We start from the raw sequence: 15,999 nt of genomic DNA, 5'->3' as shown, positions 1-15,999 counted from the left end.
AAAAACAGAGAAAATATTAAGTAGAATGAAGTGTTGTGCTAATTGTTTCTGGAAAATGTGAAACAAATGGGGCCACGTAGGTTGATGGGCTTTTTTTAATGACAATTAGTTTTTAGCTTTTTTCTTGATTTTAAGAGGATTACAAAACAGGAAATAACCACAGGTATAAAGTGTACTTTGGGACATGTTCATTGGTGCAAAAAAATTCATGTTGATGTTTTAAAATACAGGTGTGCCAGTTGGGAGGCACTGAAATCCATATTTAGATGTAATTAGAGAGCTTGATTTTCATAGATGCCTAATTACTTGTAATTTTCTATTGAAATCAAAGCAACTGTGGGTATTAAACAAGCTTCATGTCACCAACTTCAAAGCTAAGTATAGCTATCCTACTCATTTTGCTTTGTGAAATTTAAAAGTAAATTGTGAGATCACAAATTGTAAGTGACAATAAATGAATGTTCAGAGCATTGTAACAGAGCAACTTTTCCCCTTGGAGCAATGAAGACTGAAATGTTGTTTGCAAATTAACTTCTATAAACACCAACACATATTCATATGTATAAAATTTGTCTAGTTCAGTTACTCATAGTATAATTTTTAAATGTAATTTAAATTTGAGGAGTCAACATGGAATCAAGGCAGTCATTGTTTCAGGGTGGAAAACTTCATTTGATCTCTGTCTCTGAGTTCTGTAGAGATCCTAGAAGCAAATCTGACTGAAAGCTGAACAGGTTGTGTTTGCAGATGGCTCTAACATCTGTGTTTCTCCAGGGCAATGGGTGAACGTTATCGTAGAGAGATGCTGGCACACGGCGGTGGAAAAGAGCCCATACTTATGGTTCAAGGTAGAAAAAAATTAGAACTGTTTTATTCCCTTGCTCAAGGAAGAAATAATTTAACTGCATTTCCCAGTTTGGGCTTTTTAGTTTAATTATGATTTTCATTGGGTTTATGAAAAAAAACTTGTTCATTTATTTAGTTAAGTGGACTGGTCATCTACTTTGTGTCATGGTCAGTAGAACTCCTTGTGATACACAGAATAAAAACACACACAGATAATTGGGGTGAAGTGTTGGAAGGGTTTGTATTACAAGGTTGTCTAAAGAATTCAGAATAAGAGTATCACATACCTGAAGGAAGATAGATGACACCATTTTTGGATACAAAAAATGAGTAACTTTTACATACATGGAATTCATAATAGATCTGGTTATTTTGTATACAAGAATTTGAACTTGTTTTGGCCATGTCATTCTAGCATCATCAAAATAGCTTTGATTGTATCAGTACTTTGAGTATACATTCTCATTAAATAGAAGTCTGAAGACTATAATAAAGAAACATTGTTCATTGTTCCTCTCAATACCGTATTTGCCTTTTGACTCTGGAAAATAACTTTTAAAAATCATTCATAGCGATAGCAAGAATACTATACTTCATATATTAAAAAAAAAAAAGTCAGGAGAATGAAACAAGTTGACTGCTGACTTTATCTCAAATCTATCAATAAGATCAGGATAAAGACTTTCCTCTGTAATGTTGCAGTATTCAAACCAAACATTTTTGCATTAATGTCGCTGTTCCTGATATGAGCACTTGGTAAGTACTTCATCTAATGGGGCATATTTCAATTCACTCTGAAATTCTTAATATTAAGGATGAATACTAATTCATTGGCCTCTGTTCACTCCAGTTTGGTAGACTGGAAGTTGTGGGGGTTTTTTTCTACAGATAAGGAAGACAGTGGTAATGTATCTGTATTTCATTATGAGATTGGCACAGTTTCATAACTAGAACATTTCAGTTCTTTGACCCATCTGTTTATATTTGAGGCCATAACCTCTGCTCTCCTTAGACTCATCATATATTAAGCAACTATATATTCTCTAGATTAGTCTATTTATATTTTTGATCTACAGTGTTACTTTTCATTCAGCATGACTTTGCAAACTGGCCTTTCTTTACTGTTGTTGAAGAGTCTGTGTTTGTAACCTCAAAAAAACTGTAGCCCAAAATTGTGGATTAAGAAGTTGCAAGACAGGAACGTACATCTTTACAAGCAAATCCAATTATTATTTTGTAAGTCATATGGTAGAGAAAGAAAGAATGTTTTTCAACACCAGTTATGCCTATCGTCTCTTCTATTTCTGGGAAGTATTTTTAATTTTACTGAGCGTGGAATCTTCCTGCAATGTCCTAGAGGCTATGTTGAAGTTGCTGGCAGTGTGCTCCCTTGAATCAAATATTATTTGAATGAAGTTTGCAAAATTCATCTGTGGATGGACTTATATAAAATCTATGGAAGTACCGCTGGCTTTCCCCCTTGCATGTGAGAGAACACAGTGGAAGATGGTACAATCAGTTTGGGGTTGAGAGTATGCATCAGTTATTTTGGATGAAACTTGCTACTGAAATTAATCTGAAAAAGTGGCATCATAGTCCAGGAAATTCCAAGGTTATTTTAAGTTTAAAGGAAATCCAAATATGATGAAGTCTGGCAAGGTACAGTGAAGGCACACAAACAAGTTTAACTCTTGTAATGCAGTAATTAGTTGTTTTAGGCATTTCAATTTTCATAGTCCTCAGGCTTATGGTCCTCAGTTCATTTAGTGCAGATAGTTCATCAGTGAGTTGTCATGACCAATGGTGAATGATGAAGAGGCGATAGCTGTGCAGCCTGGGGTTTGAAGAAGAGAGCAAGCTATGTTTAAGGAATAGTTGTGCATACTGCAGGGCCTTGAACTTGATGTTAATGGTAGAGTAATGGAATCTTCTATGATGTAACCAAAAAATCTATGTATAAAAGATACACAGTTTGATTTTTATTTTTTTTCTTTAAATCGGTAAATCCATAAACCACTGAACAGAACTGTGTGTCACTTTAAGGTCAGTAACTGTAGTGCACCTGCTGGTGTGTTTGTTCATGTGTAATAGGAGAACCAGACAGCAGTAACTCCTTTGTGTCAGCATTAGCATGAGTAATACTGATAATAAGAGCACAGACTATGATTTACAAAAAATGGCAGAAGTTTTCAAGATGTTTTCACAGAATTGCAGAATCATAGAATAGTTGAGGTTGGAAGGGACTTCTGGAGGTCATCTGGTCCAACCCCCCTGCTCAAACAGAGCTGGGCCACCTAGAGCTGGGCGCCCAGGACTACGTCCAGACAGCTTTTGAATATCTCCAAGGAGCAAGACTCCACAGCCTCTGGGGGCAACCTGTGTCAGTGCTTGGTCACCCTCACAGGGAAAAAGTGTTTGCTGATGTTCAGAGGGAACCTCCTGTGTTTCAGTTTGTGCCCATTGCCTCTGGTCCTGTCACTGGGCACCACTGACAAGAGCCTGTCTCTGTCCTCTTTGCACCCTCCCTTCAGGTACTTATACTCATTAATAAGATCCCCCTGAGCCTTCTCTTCTCTAGGCTGAACAGTCCCAGCTCTCTCAGCCTTTTGTCCTAGGAAAGATGCTCCAGTCCTTTCATCATCTTAGTGGGCCTTTGTTGGATTCTCTCCAGTATGTCCATGTCTCTCTTTGTACTGAGGAGCCCAGCACTGGACACAGCATTCTAGGTGTGGCCTCACCAGTGCTGAGTAGAGGGGAAGGATCACCTTCCTCAGCCTGCTGGCAATGCTTTGCCTAATGCAGCCCAGGATGCCATTCACCTTCTTTGCAGCAAGGGCCCATTGCTGACTCATGTTCAACTTGGTGTCCACCACGACCTCCAGGTCCTTTTCGTCCAAACTGCTTTCTTGCTGGGTGGCCCCCAGCATATGTTGGTGCCTGGGGTTGTTCCTCCCCAGGTGCAGGACTTTGTACTTCTCTTTGTTGAACTCTGGCCCGTCATCCAGATCATTAATGAAGATGTTAAACCGGACTGAACCCAGTATTGACCCCTGGGGTACACCGCTAGTCATTGGCCTCCAAATAGACTTTGTGGCATTGATCGTCTGCCTCTGGGCTCGGCCACTCAGCCAGTTTTTAATACTCCTCCCTGTCTGCTCATCCGGCCCATACATCAACAGCTTCTCTGTAAGGATCTTACGGGACACAGTGTCAAAAACCTTGCTGAAGTCCAGGTAGACAATATCCACGGCTCTCCCCTCATCTACCAGGCCAGCTGTTTCATCATATAAGGTTATCAAGTTAGTTAAGCATGACTTGCGCTTGGTGAATGCATGGTGACTATTCCTGATGATTTTTTTGTTGTTCAGGAGCCTGGAAATGGTTTCCAGGATTAGCTGCTCCACCACCTTCCTAGGGATTGAAGTGAGACTGACCAGCCTGTAGTCCCCTGGGTTCTCCTTCTTGCCCTTCTTGAAGATAGGAGTGACATTTGCTTTTTTCCAGTCTTTTGGTGCTTCTCCCAGTGGCCATGATTCATCAAAGATTACTGAGAGTCTCCTTGCAATGCCATCTGCCAGCTCCCTCAGCACTCATGAGTGCATCCCATCAGGGCCTGTGGGCTTATGTATGTCCAGTTTGCTTAAGTATTCCCTGATCTGATCCTCTTCCATCAAGGATACATCTTCCTTGCTTTAGATTATCTCCCTGGCCACTTTTGTATTCTGAATTTCACCTTTATACTCTGTATTTCTTTAATATTACTTTAAACAGAAATTTTAAAAGATATTCAAGATCATAAAAATAACCAGAATTCATCAGCAGATTCCTTGCCTGTGCATATTGTGATGTTCATTTGTAGACAGTGCAAAACTTAAATAAGCATGCTTGAATGACTCCCTGAAAAATGAAATTGAGGTGACTGAGGTCTTTTGACAAGTTAATAACTTGATTGCTCATTTGGGATTATTTGAGGTTAAATCATAGAACACACATGATGGAAAAGCTTATTATATGTTTATACTTAAATGCTCTGTATTTATTACAAAAATTGAGAATTTAAGGAGAAAAGTAAGAACAGTTACTTGTTTTTTAATTTGTTTAGGTTCAATCAGCTTCTGACTCCTTTTGCTGCATTTTTTCCTTTTCATTACGGATGTTCCAGAATACTTGATTTCCATCTCTTGTTGGTTTTCATCAGTTGCAAAACTGCGCTCCCATAGCAGATGACCAAATTCCTGATTAAAGACAGATTCCACCAAACTTAAAAGTTTGTTGATTTTACTCTTCTTCAGGGAAACAGTCCAGATTCTGTGCTCAGTAGTGCCATATTTCAAAAACCTTAAGTTCCGTAGGCTGTTATTTCAGGCATTTTTTTTATATAAAGAAATGCGCTTGTAGAAGTCTGACTTTCGGATGCATGTATGTAGCCTCACCCTTGAAGTGCTTCCGTATCTCATTGTGAAGTTAGCCATATTCATTGACTGTTTGATAACAGATAACTTCACAAGCGCATTTCATTTATACAGTTTCTTTGTTACAATTTTCTTCTCAGAAGCTATCTATTGTCTGGCTTTTGTGTTTGGATATGACCCTAGCTTTTCATCTTTCTCCCACATCCATAGATGTACTGATTAGGGAAGATAAAGGATCTGACCTGCCATCCAGTGGAGTTACTGACAAGATTCCTGTTTGGACTAGTCTTTAATTAGAAAACACAATATACTTTTTTTTGTTGTTTGGATTTGATTCTCTTGGCATTTGTTTCCATTTAAAAAAAAAAAAAAACACCACAAAGGCTTTATGAAGCCTTTTTTAACATTTTCTGAAGTGACCCCTTTTATCTTAGCCCTTTGATAATCTACAAAATACAGAAATAGTCACAAATATGGATAGCAGGAGCAATTAAAAAATGAGTGAACAATGCTTTGTCCAAGAGGCTTGCTTTTTTTTTTTCCTTAGAGAGGAAATACAGTTTGAGAAGAACTTGATTCCTCTGTCATTTTGGGTTGGCCACACGGCTCTTGCAGACCCTCTCCTTCCCAGGACTACATGGCATTAGGGATTCCAAATTCCTTTAAAGATATGTAACCCAGGTGTCCCTTCCAGGTCCAGTTGTGTACTGGTTGCAGGTCTGAACAAGATTCAGGTGTGCACCATCCCTCCCTCTCTCCCTTGGCACTCCCTGACTGGAAAGAAACCCAGGTGCATAGGCAGAAAGTGAATTGCAGTGTGAAAAGTACTGGGTTGGATGATCTGGGAACTGAGAGCATGGAACATATCCTGGAGTGTGCTTCTCCTGCAGTTTTCATGCAGTCGCGTTGCCCTTTGGGTCTCTGAAGAAGTCCTCGTGCAAAATACATGTGAAGTTGTGTTCTTGATTTGTTAATGCTGTATTATATTGCAGACGGTCATACTCAGCTGTGTGCATACACGGTAATCAAGCCAACTGAATGTGTAAATAAACACGCATTTGCTCCAATGCAGTTTGAAAATTTGTTTTTCCATGCCTCAAATTGTACTTCGTGGAATAATTATGATTTGAAGAGGCTGTAAAAATCTTCAGATAATGATTGTATGTCTCTTTGAAAGTGTAAGAAATATTCATAAATCCTAAAAGGTGATATGAATGGCAACATATGTTAACTCAAACTACACGGACCCAAAATAATGTTCCAAAGGGGCAGAGGCCAAATTTTGCCACAGGCTTTATTCTTCTCCCAATTTTCAGTGATTGTAGGTTATAGCTAACCATCTCTCAAAAGGGTGTGGTTAACCACAGTGCTGTAATGTGAAGGAAAACTTCAAAGCAGAGAAGATAAGCTATGCAGTTGCCTTAGGCTTGGGAGAGACTGAGCTGAAATAGGAGTTGGGCTGAACGTATAAAATACACTCCTGGATTTTAAAACTGCAACCATCAGAACTTGTGGACAATTTACTAAATCATTTAGACTGAAGTGCTGAGTACTTACAATATATCAAAGCTGATCATGCTTTGATATATTTTAATGGAGTTTGAAGGGAGACATGACCATTCTTAACACATCTGTGTAGAGTAAGAGGTTAAAACATGGAAATACCATCAGTGTCTGTTTCTTTTGGAGTTGTCTACTCGAAAATCTGTGGTTAGTTATTTCATAAGGGCATGATCATTTTACTACAGTAGGAGTTCTTCAGCAATGACCTCAGTTACTCTTCATCCTTCCCTTGCAAAAGCAAATTCTGCTAGTGTCTGCTTTTGATGTCAGTGATGGGAAAATAGCAATGCAGTAGACCACTAATGCAAGAAATCTGAAATCTGTTTGTATTATCAAAAGTTGGAACTACTGGGTAGGAGGTCATTTGACACCGCTATTGCCAGAACAATTTTGAATTCTCCTACATATTTAAAACAAACCATGTGGAGTCTAGATGAATGCAATTTGTAACAAGTTTTGAGTGAGATGTGGTAAGACTGTATTCAGCTGCACTAAAATACATCCAAGTGTACTGTAGTTAATTATGTCTCTTTTATTCATTTTGTAATATCCAGGGTTGGAATGTTTCTGTTATGATTTGCCACTTTTATGTAAGAGGGAAATTAAATTTACTTGAAGATAATCCCAGCATCAGTCTCTTCTTTTCCCCCTAATCATTGTACTGTTAGCTTTTCTTCTTTTGCAGCATATTGATAATCACAGTTTTAAGAATTGTCCACAGCAGAATAAATTTTAGGGTGTCAAAAGAATTGGCTAAACGTCATCCAGGCTGGCTGTTTTTTATAAAGTCAGTATTGGAAGGGGGGGGGTTGTATTTTGGGGCTTGGGGAGTGGTGGTTATGTCTATTATGGCCATATTTATATACTGTCTATGCAGCATTACAGTCATCACTCCATATTGATATCTGATAGAAAAGGGCATATTGGCTATAGAAAAATGGTTCTTTTATAGAGCCACATCTTAAAAACTGGAAGGAAGGAATGATTTCACCAACTTGAGATTTTTATACCTGAGCTAGTCATCCAGATTTCCTTTCTGGGACACAGGGAAAAGTCGGTTCTTCATAGGCACAACTCGTCTCATCATAAAGTAGACCTCTGAAAAAGGTCCGATGAGTGGCACCCATTAAGGTCTTCCTACTGTCCAGTCTCTAGAAATAGAGCCAGTTAGTTCAGATGTAAATGTCTGAGGCAAAATGAGGCCAAAAAAAAGGCAAAACTAATTGCACTGTCAGGACTGGACTGCTGCAACTGAGCTTAAGATGAAGCTCCAGTAGTCATGCATGCATTCCAGTGGGCTGCCATCCATGTCACCTTCTTAAGGCATTCTCTCCACTTCTAAGAAAACTGCAGGAAAATAATATGAGTTTAAACTGGAATTTTTCCAAGGCTGTTAGGGAGCAAATGTGCATGTCCCCCAGCCAGCCCACTCAGGAACCTGAGAGAGGGAGTCTGCAAGAGGCCATGGCTCTCTGGGGAGGTTAGATTAGTAGCTGGTATCTGGACACATCTGTTTCTCAGCCCAGCATATAGCAAGCCATTTTTCATTGTGAACTAGAAGTAATTCTATAGCAATTTTACTAACATTAGAGTAGATGACAAGTTTACCAAGTATTCGGAAATATTAATTCTGTTCTCTTTCATTTTGAAAATAGCTTGATGCAGACTTCATTTAACTGCATTTCAGTCAACGTATGTATAGTATGAGATTTGTTTTCCTTTTAGTGCTCAGTATTAGTCTACTGAGTCATGGCAGTTTGTGTTGACACTTGCAACATGTCTTTAAATCAGATTGAGATGGGATTCTGTGAGGTCTTAGCAAGAAAATTCTTTTTGGTTGCTCACAGAAAATTACCTCGAGCTGGTCTGTTTCCTGGTGGGTTTTGAATCAGTGTGTTACAGTAAAAGATTCCGGTCTTTTAGCAGCATGCAATTACAATTTCCACTGAAAGCAAATATTGTTGAGGATGTGAAAGAATATAAAATTGTGTTCAGTAGGTACACCGATCAGAAAGGGTAGAACAAGGTTATATTTACATTGGCGGTTGTCAGAAAGAACAGATCACTTCAAAGAATTATGAAGATTAAATGTTACATTATTTGGCAGCTGTACCGTTTTTTTTCTCGTACAAGTAATGCAGTAAATTTCCATATATAATCTTGAAAATGTTAATAACAGTGAAAAGACCAACATTAATGTAATGTTAAGTACAAAGAAACATCTGAAAATAATTTACAGGATATATTCTCATGCTTTCTAAAAACTGGGATTCTGGGGAGGAAGGTGTGAGATTTTCAGCTCCTCCGTTTATAGAATTACCTGACAAAGTACTTGAGCATGATTCTTCATTATGCTAATTTCCCTGTCTGCTATTCTGTAGCCATATGCTACAGCTAACAGATGCACTAATTAAAATTCTTAATAAAAGGTAGTCTTGGTACTGTAAAAAAGCAAAACTAAAACTGCAGTGCACTTAAAATGCTTTTGTTTGGGTATGTTTCATGCCTTGTGAAAAATTTCAGAGATATTTGTACTTTAAATACTAAATTAAATGCTTTTAAGGTGTGTTACACTTTGAGAAAATATGTTGTTTTTTTCTGGCTCTGTCAGACCTGAGACTCGGCAAATGAGGATTTAGATACCTGCTCAATCACTGATTTATTCCAGTCATTTGGAAATGACTGAGTCTATGGTTACATTGCTTTAAAATGGATATAATTCCCTGCTTAAGCAAGATTGTAATGATAAAAATCAGTTAACAATCTTGAAACCTGTCAATTCTGTGATAACGTGTAGCAGGTAGCTTGAAGAAATTAAATAATCCCTATATACTGTAATTACGTTTATTGACAAAGAAACATGGTAGCCATTTCTGTCATATTGTGACATTAAAAGTTACTTAGCAACAAGCGTTATTACTGACAAAGCTTTCAAGGTCATAGTATTCTTGCTAAGAGTCTGTCGTCTTGGTTTTGTAGGTATGCTTCAGAAATCACCTTCAGTTGAAGATTTTGTGGATGCCCTTGTTTCAGACTTAGACCAGGACTTCGAAACGTTTATCATGGACTCATAAAAATGTTCAACAGAACTGAATTCTTTTATGGAAGATTGCATATGTCTTCATAATTGTGGATAAAATATTGTTGTGACTTGGTTTTGTTTCTTGGTGAACACTTGTAAAAGTTTGAATATTCATGTTGGTGGAACAGTAATAAATAATTTCATTGGATCACCTGGTTTCATTTATAAAGACGATGGCTTTCCATTGCATAGGAGCTTAAGCATGGAATTTGAGAGAACAAATCCTCTAGCATGTACTGTTAGAAAGTTTGATCTTGTTGGAACAGCTGATTAAATGGGAATTGAACTCATCTTCAGGGTGAGTGGAGTGGTATGAATGGTCTTTTGGTACGCACATTGAATTCAGTATTAGGACATACCATGTCGAGTGTCATGGCCCAGAACTGTTTGCTTGGGTCTTTCTCACATGCTCATGGGTATTCTTTAAACTTGTTTTAACCCTATTACTTATGGGAGTTCTGCATTGGGGAAAAGCAAATTGTGTTTGCAACGGAGGGGAAATTGGAAAGAAAGATCAAGTGGAAAACTAGGAACTGTATTTGAGATAGGGAACAAAAAGATGGGAGAGGAAAAACTGTAGTCATACAGGTATGTGATGGAAAATGTTAGGGTGTGGAGGAAAGAGATATCTTGCAACACAAAAAAAGAGAGAGAAAGGAGTAAAATAGGTATCCCACAAATGTTTCCTAGTGGAGGATAACATGGAAGGTAGCTGTGCTTTTGTAGCTGTGGTGATCCAGTGGGTATATTTGTGGCCATGTTTGTAAGTAAAAATAGTATCTTTTGTTATACGAAGCCATTGAGCAGGTCTTCTTCAGGTTTAGAACAGAATAGTAAACTTTAAAGCTAAATACAAAAGATGGACTGTTCATTGTGTCAGGTGCATAAAATGGTTGGGAGGAGGAATGGAATTTACAAGGTGCCATAGAACTGGTCTTGCTATTGAATTAGTAGTATTTTAAATATCCAACAGAGTTAGAATTTTAGTTCCTAGGCTTATCTTTTGCAAATCTTCTGCTGAGCATCAGTGTTCAGGGGTCAGCAGTTGTTTTCTGAGTATTCTTCTCCCATTAACGGGGTCCTTTTTTCCTTTTATCTGTTATCTGGGTGTGTTTGTTTTATTGTGTAGCGGTGGTTTAGTTTTGCCCACGTTACTTTAAGAGCTTTACTGGATGAAGTCTGTCATGTTTCGGTGAATATGGATTTGCAGGCATTTTGATAATTCCATTGCAGAGAGCAATTACTATGGAAACGTGTTGGCAATGTTGCGGCATAGGTACGGCCTGAATCTGGTCCCTGCATGTTTGTTCACATGGAGTTTCCTTTTAATGATGAGTGGATGAGTGTTGGGGAACTGTTTAAAGTACAGGAGGGTAGGTTTTGTGGGGGGACAAAATCATTCAAAACAAAGATGTTTTTCCAGGATAGGCTGAAGCAGTTTGAGGTTGTACATTATATAGTGGGTGATGAGAACAAAGGAAATATTATCAGTGGGGTTTTCTTTTTGTCTTGAAGTAAATTATGAAATGGTATTTGAGTGCCTATTTAAAAAAAAAAAAGTGATTAATTTTTCTCTAGAAATGGCCTTGTCTTTTAGAGGTCCTCTGTAGGTTGTTACAAAAGGTATCATAAGTGTCCTGCTCAGCGAAAATGCAGTGAAAGAAGCAAGAGAGGAAGAGAACCAAGGCTGAGAGATGAGAGCAAATAGCTGGGAGAGAAGCAAGTGAAGAATATAGATAAAAAAGCTCCACCAGAAACAGTGGATGTTTGGGAAGGGATAAACAAGAGTGAGAGCTGATTGGATGATTGGCCCGTTTTTTAGCAGAATTTATGCTATTGGGTATTGTTTGATATTTGGCCATGTTTTTTCACTTCGTCTGTTTTTGCATGACGGGAATTTGTCTTGTATGAATAGCAGTGCCATTCTATTAGAACTGGGTTTAGACATTTTTAGCTATTAAATGTTTTGATTAAACAATAGCAGGCATATTTTCAGACATGTACCACAACAAGGCTTCTGTGTTGTACGTCTGACTGACTACATTCTGTATCTGCAGTTGGTCCCTATGAGGAAAGAATGAATGGTTTCGCTTAACAAACTAGGTGGGTATTTTGCTGTAAGTTAAGTGATTAAAAAACCATAAAAACTAAACAGATGTAAATTTAGGTGTGAGTAAAAACACATTGTGAAGATTGGAAGTTCTCAAAAGGATACAATGGCTCATGAACCTAAATTTAACAACCCCTTGTAGAGTATTTAATGGAAGTATGTTTTAAAGGGAATTCAAGGGTGTTGCTAAGGGAGCCTTGTGTTGTTTGTTGCCTGGTTTTTGTACTGGAGCAAACTACCAATAATGTTTATCTGGAGTTGGCGCATGTTGAAAGGTTCATTGTGACAAAAAGAACTTAGCAAAAGGAAATCCTAGTGCTGACACAGCCCTGGGAGCACTATGGTAAAGAAAATAAAGCCTCATAATTGGCGGAATAAACAGAGCATTTAAAATTAAGAGATTGCCCCTAGATTTTAATTTGAAAGAAATTCAAGTGATGTTGGTTCTAGAGTGTAGATACTTTATCAAAATATATGTAGTAGTCACACTGTTTTATGCCCATGGCTGCTATTACTTCCTTAATTCACTGTCTCATTTGATCCTTCTGTAAACAACAATCTTTTCAAGTTTTTATCAGAGGGGCATCAAACAACATCTTCCTAATACTGAAATCAGATATAGACAAAGAAAGGAAGCAGATCTTACCTTTTGCCAGAGCACAGTGGACTGTAGCTTATTGTCGCAGATTCATAGCTCTTGGGACATTTGACAAAGATGGGAGCTGGCAGAAAAATAATGTAACTTGGAACAACAGCTTCAGGTTTTTTGTGAAGAAACTCTGTTGACTCCACTAATTTTTGTTTTATGAAATAACCTTTGAGGATTGAACAGTAGACGTGATTAAGCCTCTTGAGAACGTATTATATCACCACTACGATGCTTACTACAGAAAGGGAAATATTATTCTAAGAGATTTTTTTTCTCTTTTTTGGTAGTTTCTAAAAATGCTTCCAGCTGTTCAAATGTCCAATGCTTTTTCCTTTCTGTTTTTCTTTTTGAGAGACTTTTATTTTCCAGCAAATATGTGTACTTTCAGTAATGTGAGACCTCTCTTGTGACCAGCAGTGTAACTCTTCGTAAATGTAAAAACCACTGTAATCCTTTTCCAGCATTCCATATTTTCCCACTGGGGCTGCTGAACCAGCTATCCAAAAGTTGGTTTTATAATACTGTAACTCAGCGTCATGCTTTTAATCTGAAATTGTACTATGTTTTGGATTTTAGCTGCTGTAGAAAATAAGTAGTGAAATCTTCAGAAGAAATTATACCCTTATGCAATCCTGAAATGATAACAACACATAATTAAGACACATCAGAAAAACACACGTGGATTACGTTTGATAGTCTGAGGTGTCAGCTCCACTTTTTTTTTGTGTTTGATGTGATTATTTTTCTGATTCACTTAAGATAGACTGAAATATTGCTTAATAATTGCTTTCTGGTGACATAAATGCAGCTGGTGCTGCATGGAGTTCTCTAAACGCCTTACCAACAAAGATAACAGGAGCAGATGGCAGCAGTTAAGTGAAGAAGGCAGGGAAGAGAGGGGAAGTAGGGCAAGGAAGAACTGAATATAGATTAGAAACCAGGCACAAAAAAGGGTTGATACAGAAGCAAAATGAGTTCTGAGTTAAAAACCTGGGGAGAGTAAAAGAGGGCTTTCTTTCCAAAGCACTAAGTCTAAAATGGAAAATACAGCACTGTCAGTAACAGAAAAGGCAGAGGTGTTCAGAAATATTTCTGCTTTGTCTTCAGTGGAAAGCCAGATGGAAGAATTCATATCATATGTTGATAAAATACTTTCCTTTCTACAGATGTTAATTAACAGCTGGTACAGTGGGTCAGACTTAAATCTGTGTGCAAAAATTAAATATGAATATATATCAAAGTAATGGAGCTTAGTATCATAGATAATACTAACAGGGAAGCGAAGAGATGGTTGTAACACAGCAATATTGATGGCTCAGAAAATATGCATTTCAGTTTATCAGAAGATTAAAATATTTTAATTGTGATACAGAAGCAGAAATTTGAAAGGTTGAACACTGGTCTGAAAACAAGTGTTTAACAAGAGCCAGTAGCTGAAAGTTAAAATCAGACAAATTTGCCCCTAATTTTTAGTTTATTTTTTTGACAGCAGGAAAAACTGAGCCCTGGAACACGCGTGAAGGATGGTGCTGGGATTGACTGATCAGCACTAGAAATGTACGTCAAAACTGGACTATTTTCTCAAAAATATGCCCTAATTCAGATTAATTCAGAGAAGCCTGTAGCCTTAGTTGTGCTAGGGGACAGCTGTCTTTTCTGGTCTTATGAGCTATGAACGAAGACAATGTCTTTGGAAGGAAGTTTTGCCACGAGGGTAGCAAGTCCACGCTCGCTGGGTAACTGTCCTGCTGATGGCTTCACGGCTAGGGAGGAGTTCATGAGTGGAGAGCTGGAAAAGCGGTGTGAGCCAAAGTGCCTCCTCTGCTTGCTGTTAAGTGGGAGGCACTGTGCATCTGCTATTTCAGATTGCTTCTGGTCAAAGTAGTGGAGGTTTTCTGTTCCCAGAGCCGGGGATTTATTTACGTGCTGTTGGGAACGAGTTCAAGTGAGTGCTTTACCCTGGCAGGTTTGCAGTATACCAGAAGGGGAGTATTACATTAAAATTAGAAGACTTAAAGAACTTGAGAATTGAAAATGCACGATTGCAGAAAGCAAGCGCACGGATTTCCCTGGGAGAAGGACCGTGGGAGAACAGCTAGTGTGCTCGGGGAGGAGAGGGAAGGAGATAAAAGATAAGGAAGCATAAATCAGCACCAGCAGGACCGCCTGTCGGCCCTTCTGATCTTCCCTGGGCTGAGATCTGTTTACCTTTTAAGTTCACTGCGGCTGCTCTTCAACAGATGGCTCTTTAAACGGAGCGCCGTGGCACGCCGGAGCTGCGCAGTTGTAGGAAATTGTTACGGCTGGTTGTTCGGAGGAAGTATCCAAAAAATCTGTTAAAGACAAAATACTTAAACAAGAAGCGAAGTGCCGATAAAGATCTAGTCATAAGGATGACTAGTCGGTGCTCTGCTGGTGTGTAGATTTAAAAACACAGAGGAAAGGGAGTGGGATGCCTCTTGCCAAGCAGTCGCCTATGAGCCTGTAGCCTCTAAGGCAACTTGGGGATGGCTAAAGCTTGCCATTCCAGCTGCCTTTGCACTTGATGAGAAGAAACAGGCGCCTTCAAAATGGGATATATCCTGCCCGTCTCAGGATGGGATGAACCAACTCTTGCACATGCCTTTTGTTGCTCTAGTAACTATAAAGAGAGCACAGATGGCTGGAATAGAAGTGTCAGGAATCCTGTTTTAGATTCAGAACACCTCAAAGCGCCGAACTTACTCTTTTTTTTTAACGTTACCATTTTTCAGTCGTCAAATGCCGCCATCGTTTGCTTTTACTGCCTGTTGTATATGACTGCGTTTATACATTAATGACAGTATCATGTAGTACAATATTAAAATAGTTGCAGAAGATGCTTTTAATTAATCTTCAGGACATCCTGGGTTTTATGAAGTGGCTTTTGGCAGTTGTCCCTCTGACTCCTTACAGCCCCCTCACTTTACTCCTTAGACACCTCCAAATGCCCGCCTTCTCCCTCTGCTCTTACAGCTGCAGTGGGGCATGACCCAAGGGGGTAGGAGGAGGCGAGGGGTGATTTGGGCTGTGACTCTGACCTGGGGGTTGTGATCATGTCAGAGGAAAAGCAAAATGGCAGCATGGTAGGTTCTTCCCACCCTGCCCACAGCTGCTACTGGCACGTGCCCATATAGCCTGAAGTGTATCTCATGCTTGAACAGTGTTTCCCACCTGCCTTCCCCTGCGCTGCAGGAGATGAGTGTTGGGAGAGCTGGGCCTTGGGGAAATGCCCCAAACATGACCTGCTGAGAAGGCGAAGCATTGCCAAGCCGGGGCAAGTTGGGATGGACATGCCCCTTTAGGTGGCGTGCCATGG

General features: G+C 38.9%; 1 protein-coding gene across 4 annotated transcripts in view; it reads left to right on the top strand.

Moving 5' to 3' along the window:
* The window catches only part of MIPEP (mitochondrial intermediate peptidase), a 659,177-nt gene that overhangs the window by 70,423 nt on the left and 572,755 nt on the right, over nucleotides 1–15,999 (top strand). For 2 of the 4 annotated variants that reach the window (XR_007767749.1, XR_007767750.1), the window contains exons 18-19: nucleotides 775–848; nucleotides 9,801–9,980. Coding sequence is in view for 2 of the 4 variants with exons in the window: in XM_050911826.1 (XP_050767783.1) it covers nucleotides 775–848; nucleotides 9,801–9,895 (169 nt within the window). In the remaining 2 variants the exon portion in view is untranslated. Of the gene's footprint in view, nucleotides 1–774; nucleotides 849–9,800; nucleotides 10,052–15,999 lie in introns of those variants that run through there. The other 2 variants (XM_050911826.1, XM_050911813.1) reach the window with 1 other exon arrangement.

This window comes from Gymnogyps californianus, chromosome 1 (genome assembly GCF_018139145.2).
Source record: "Gymnogyps californianus isolate 813 chromosome 1, ASM1813914v2, whole genome shotgun sequence".
Lineage (NCBI taxonomy): Eukaryota > Metazoa > Chordata > Aves > Accipitriformes > Cathartidae > Gymnogyps > Gymnogyps californianus.
This window is presented reverse-complemented; position numbering and strand designations above follow the sequence as displayed.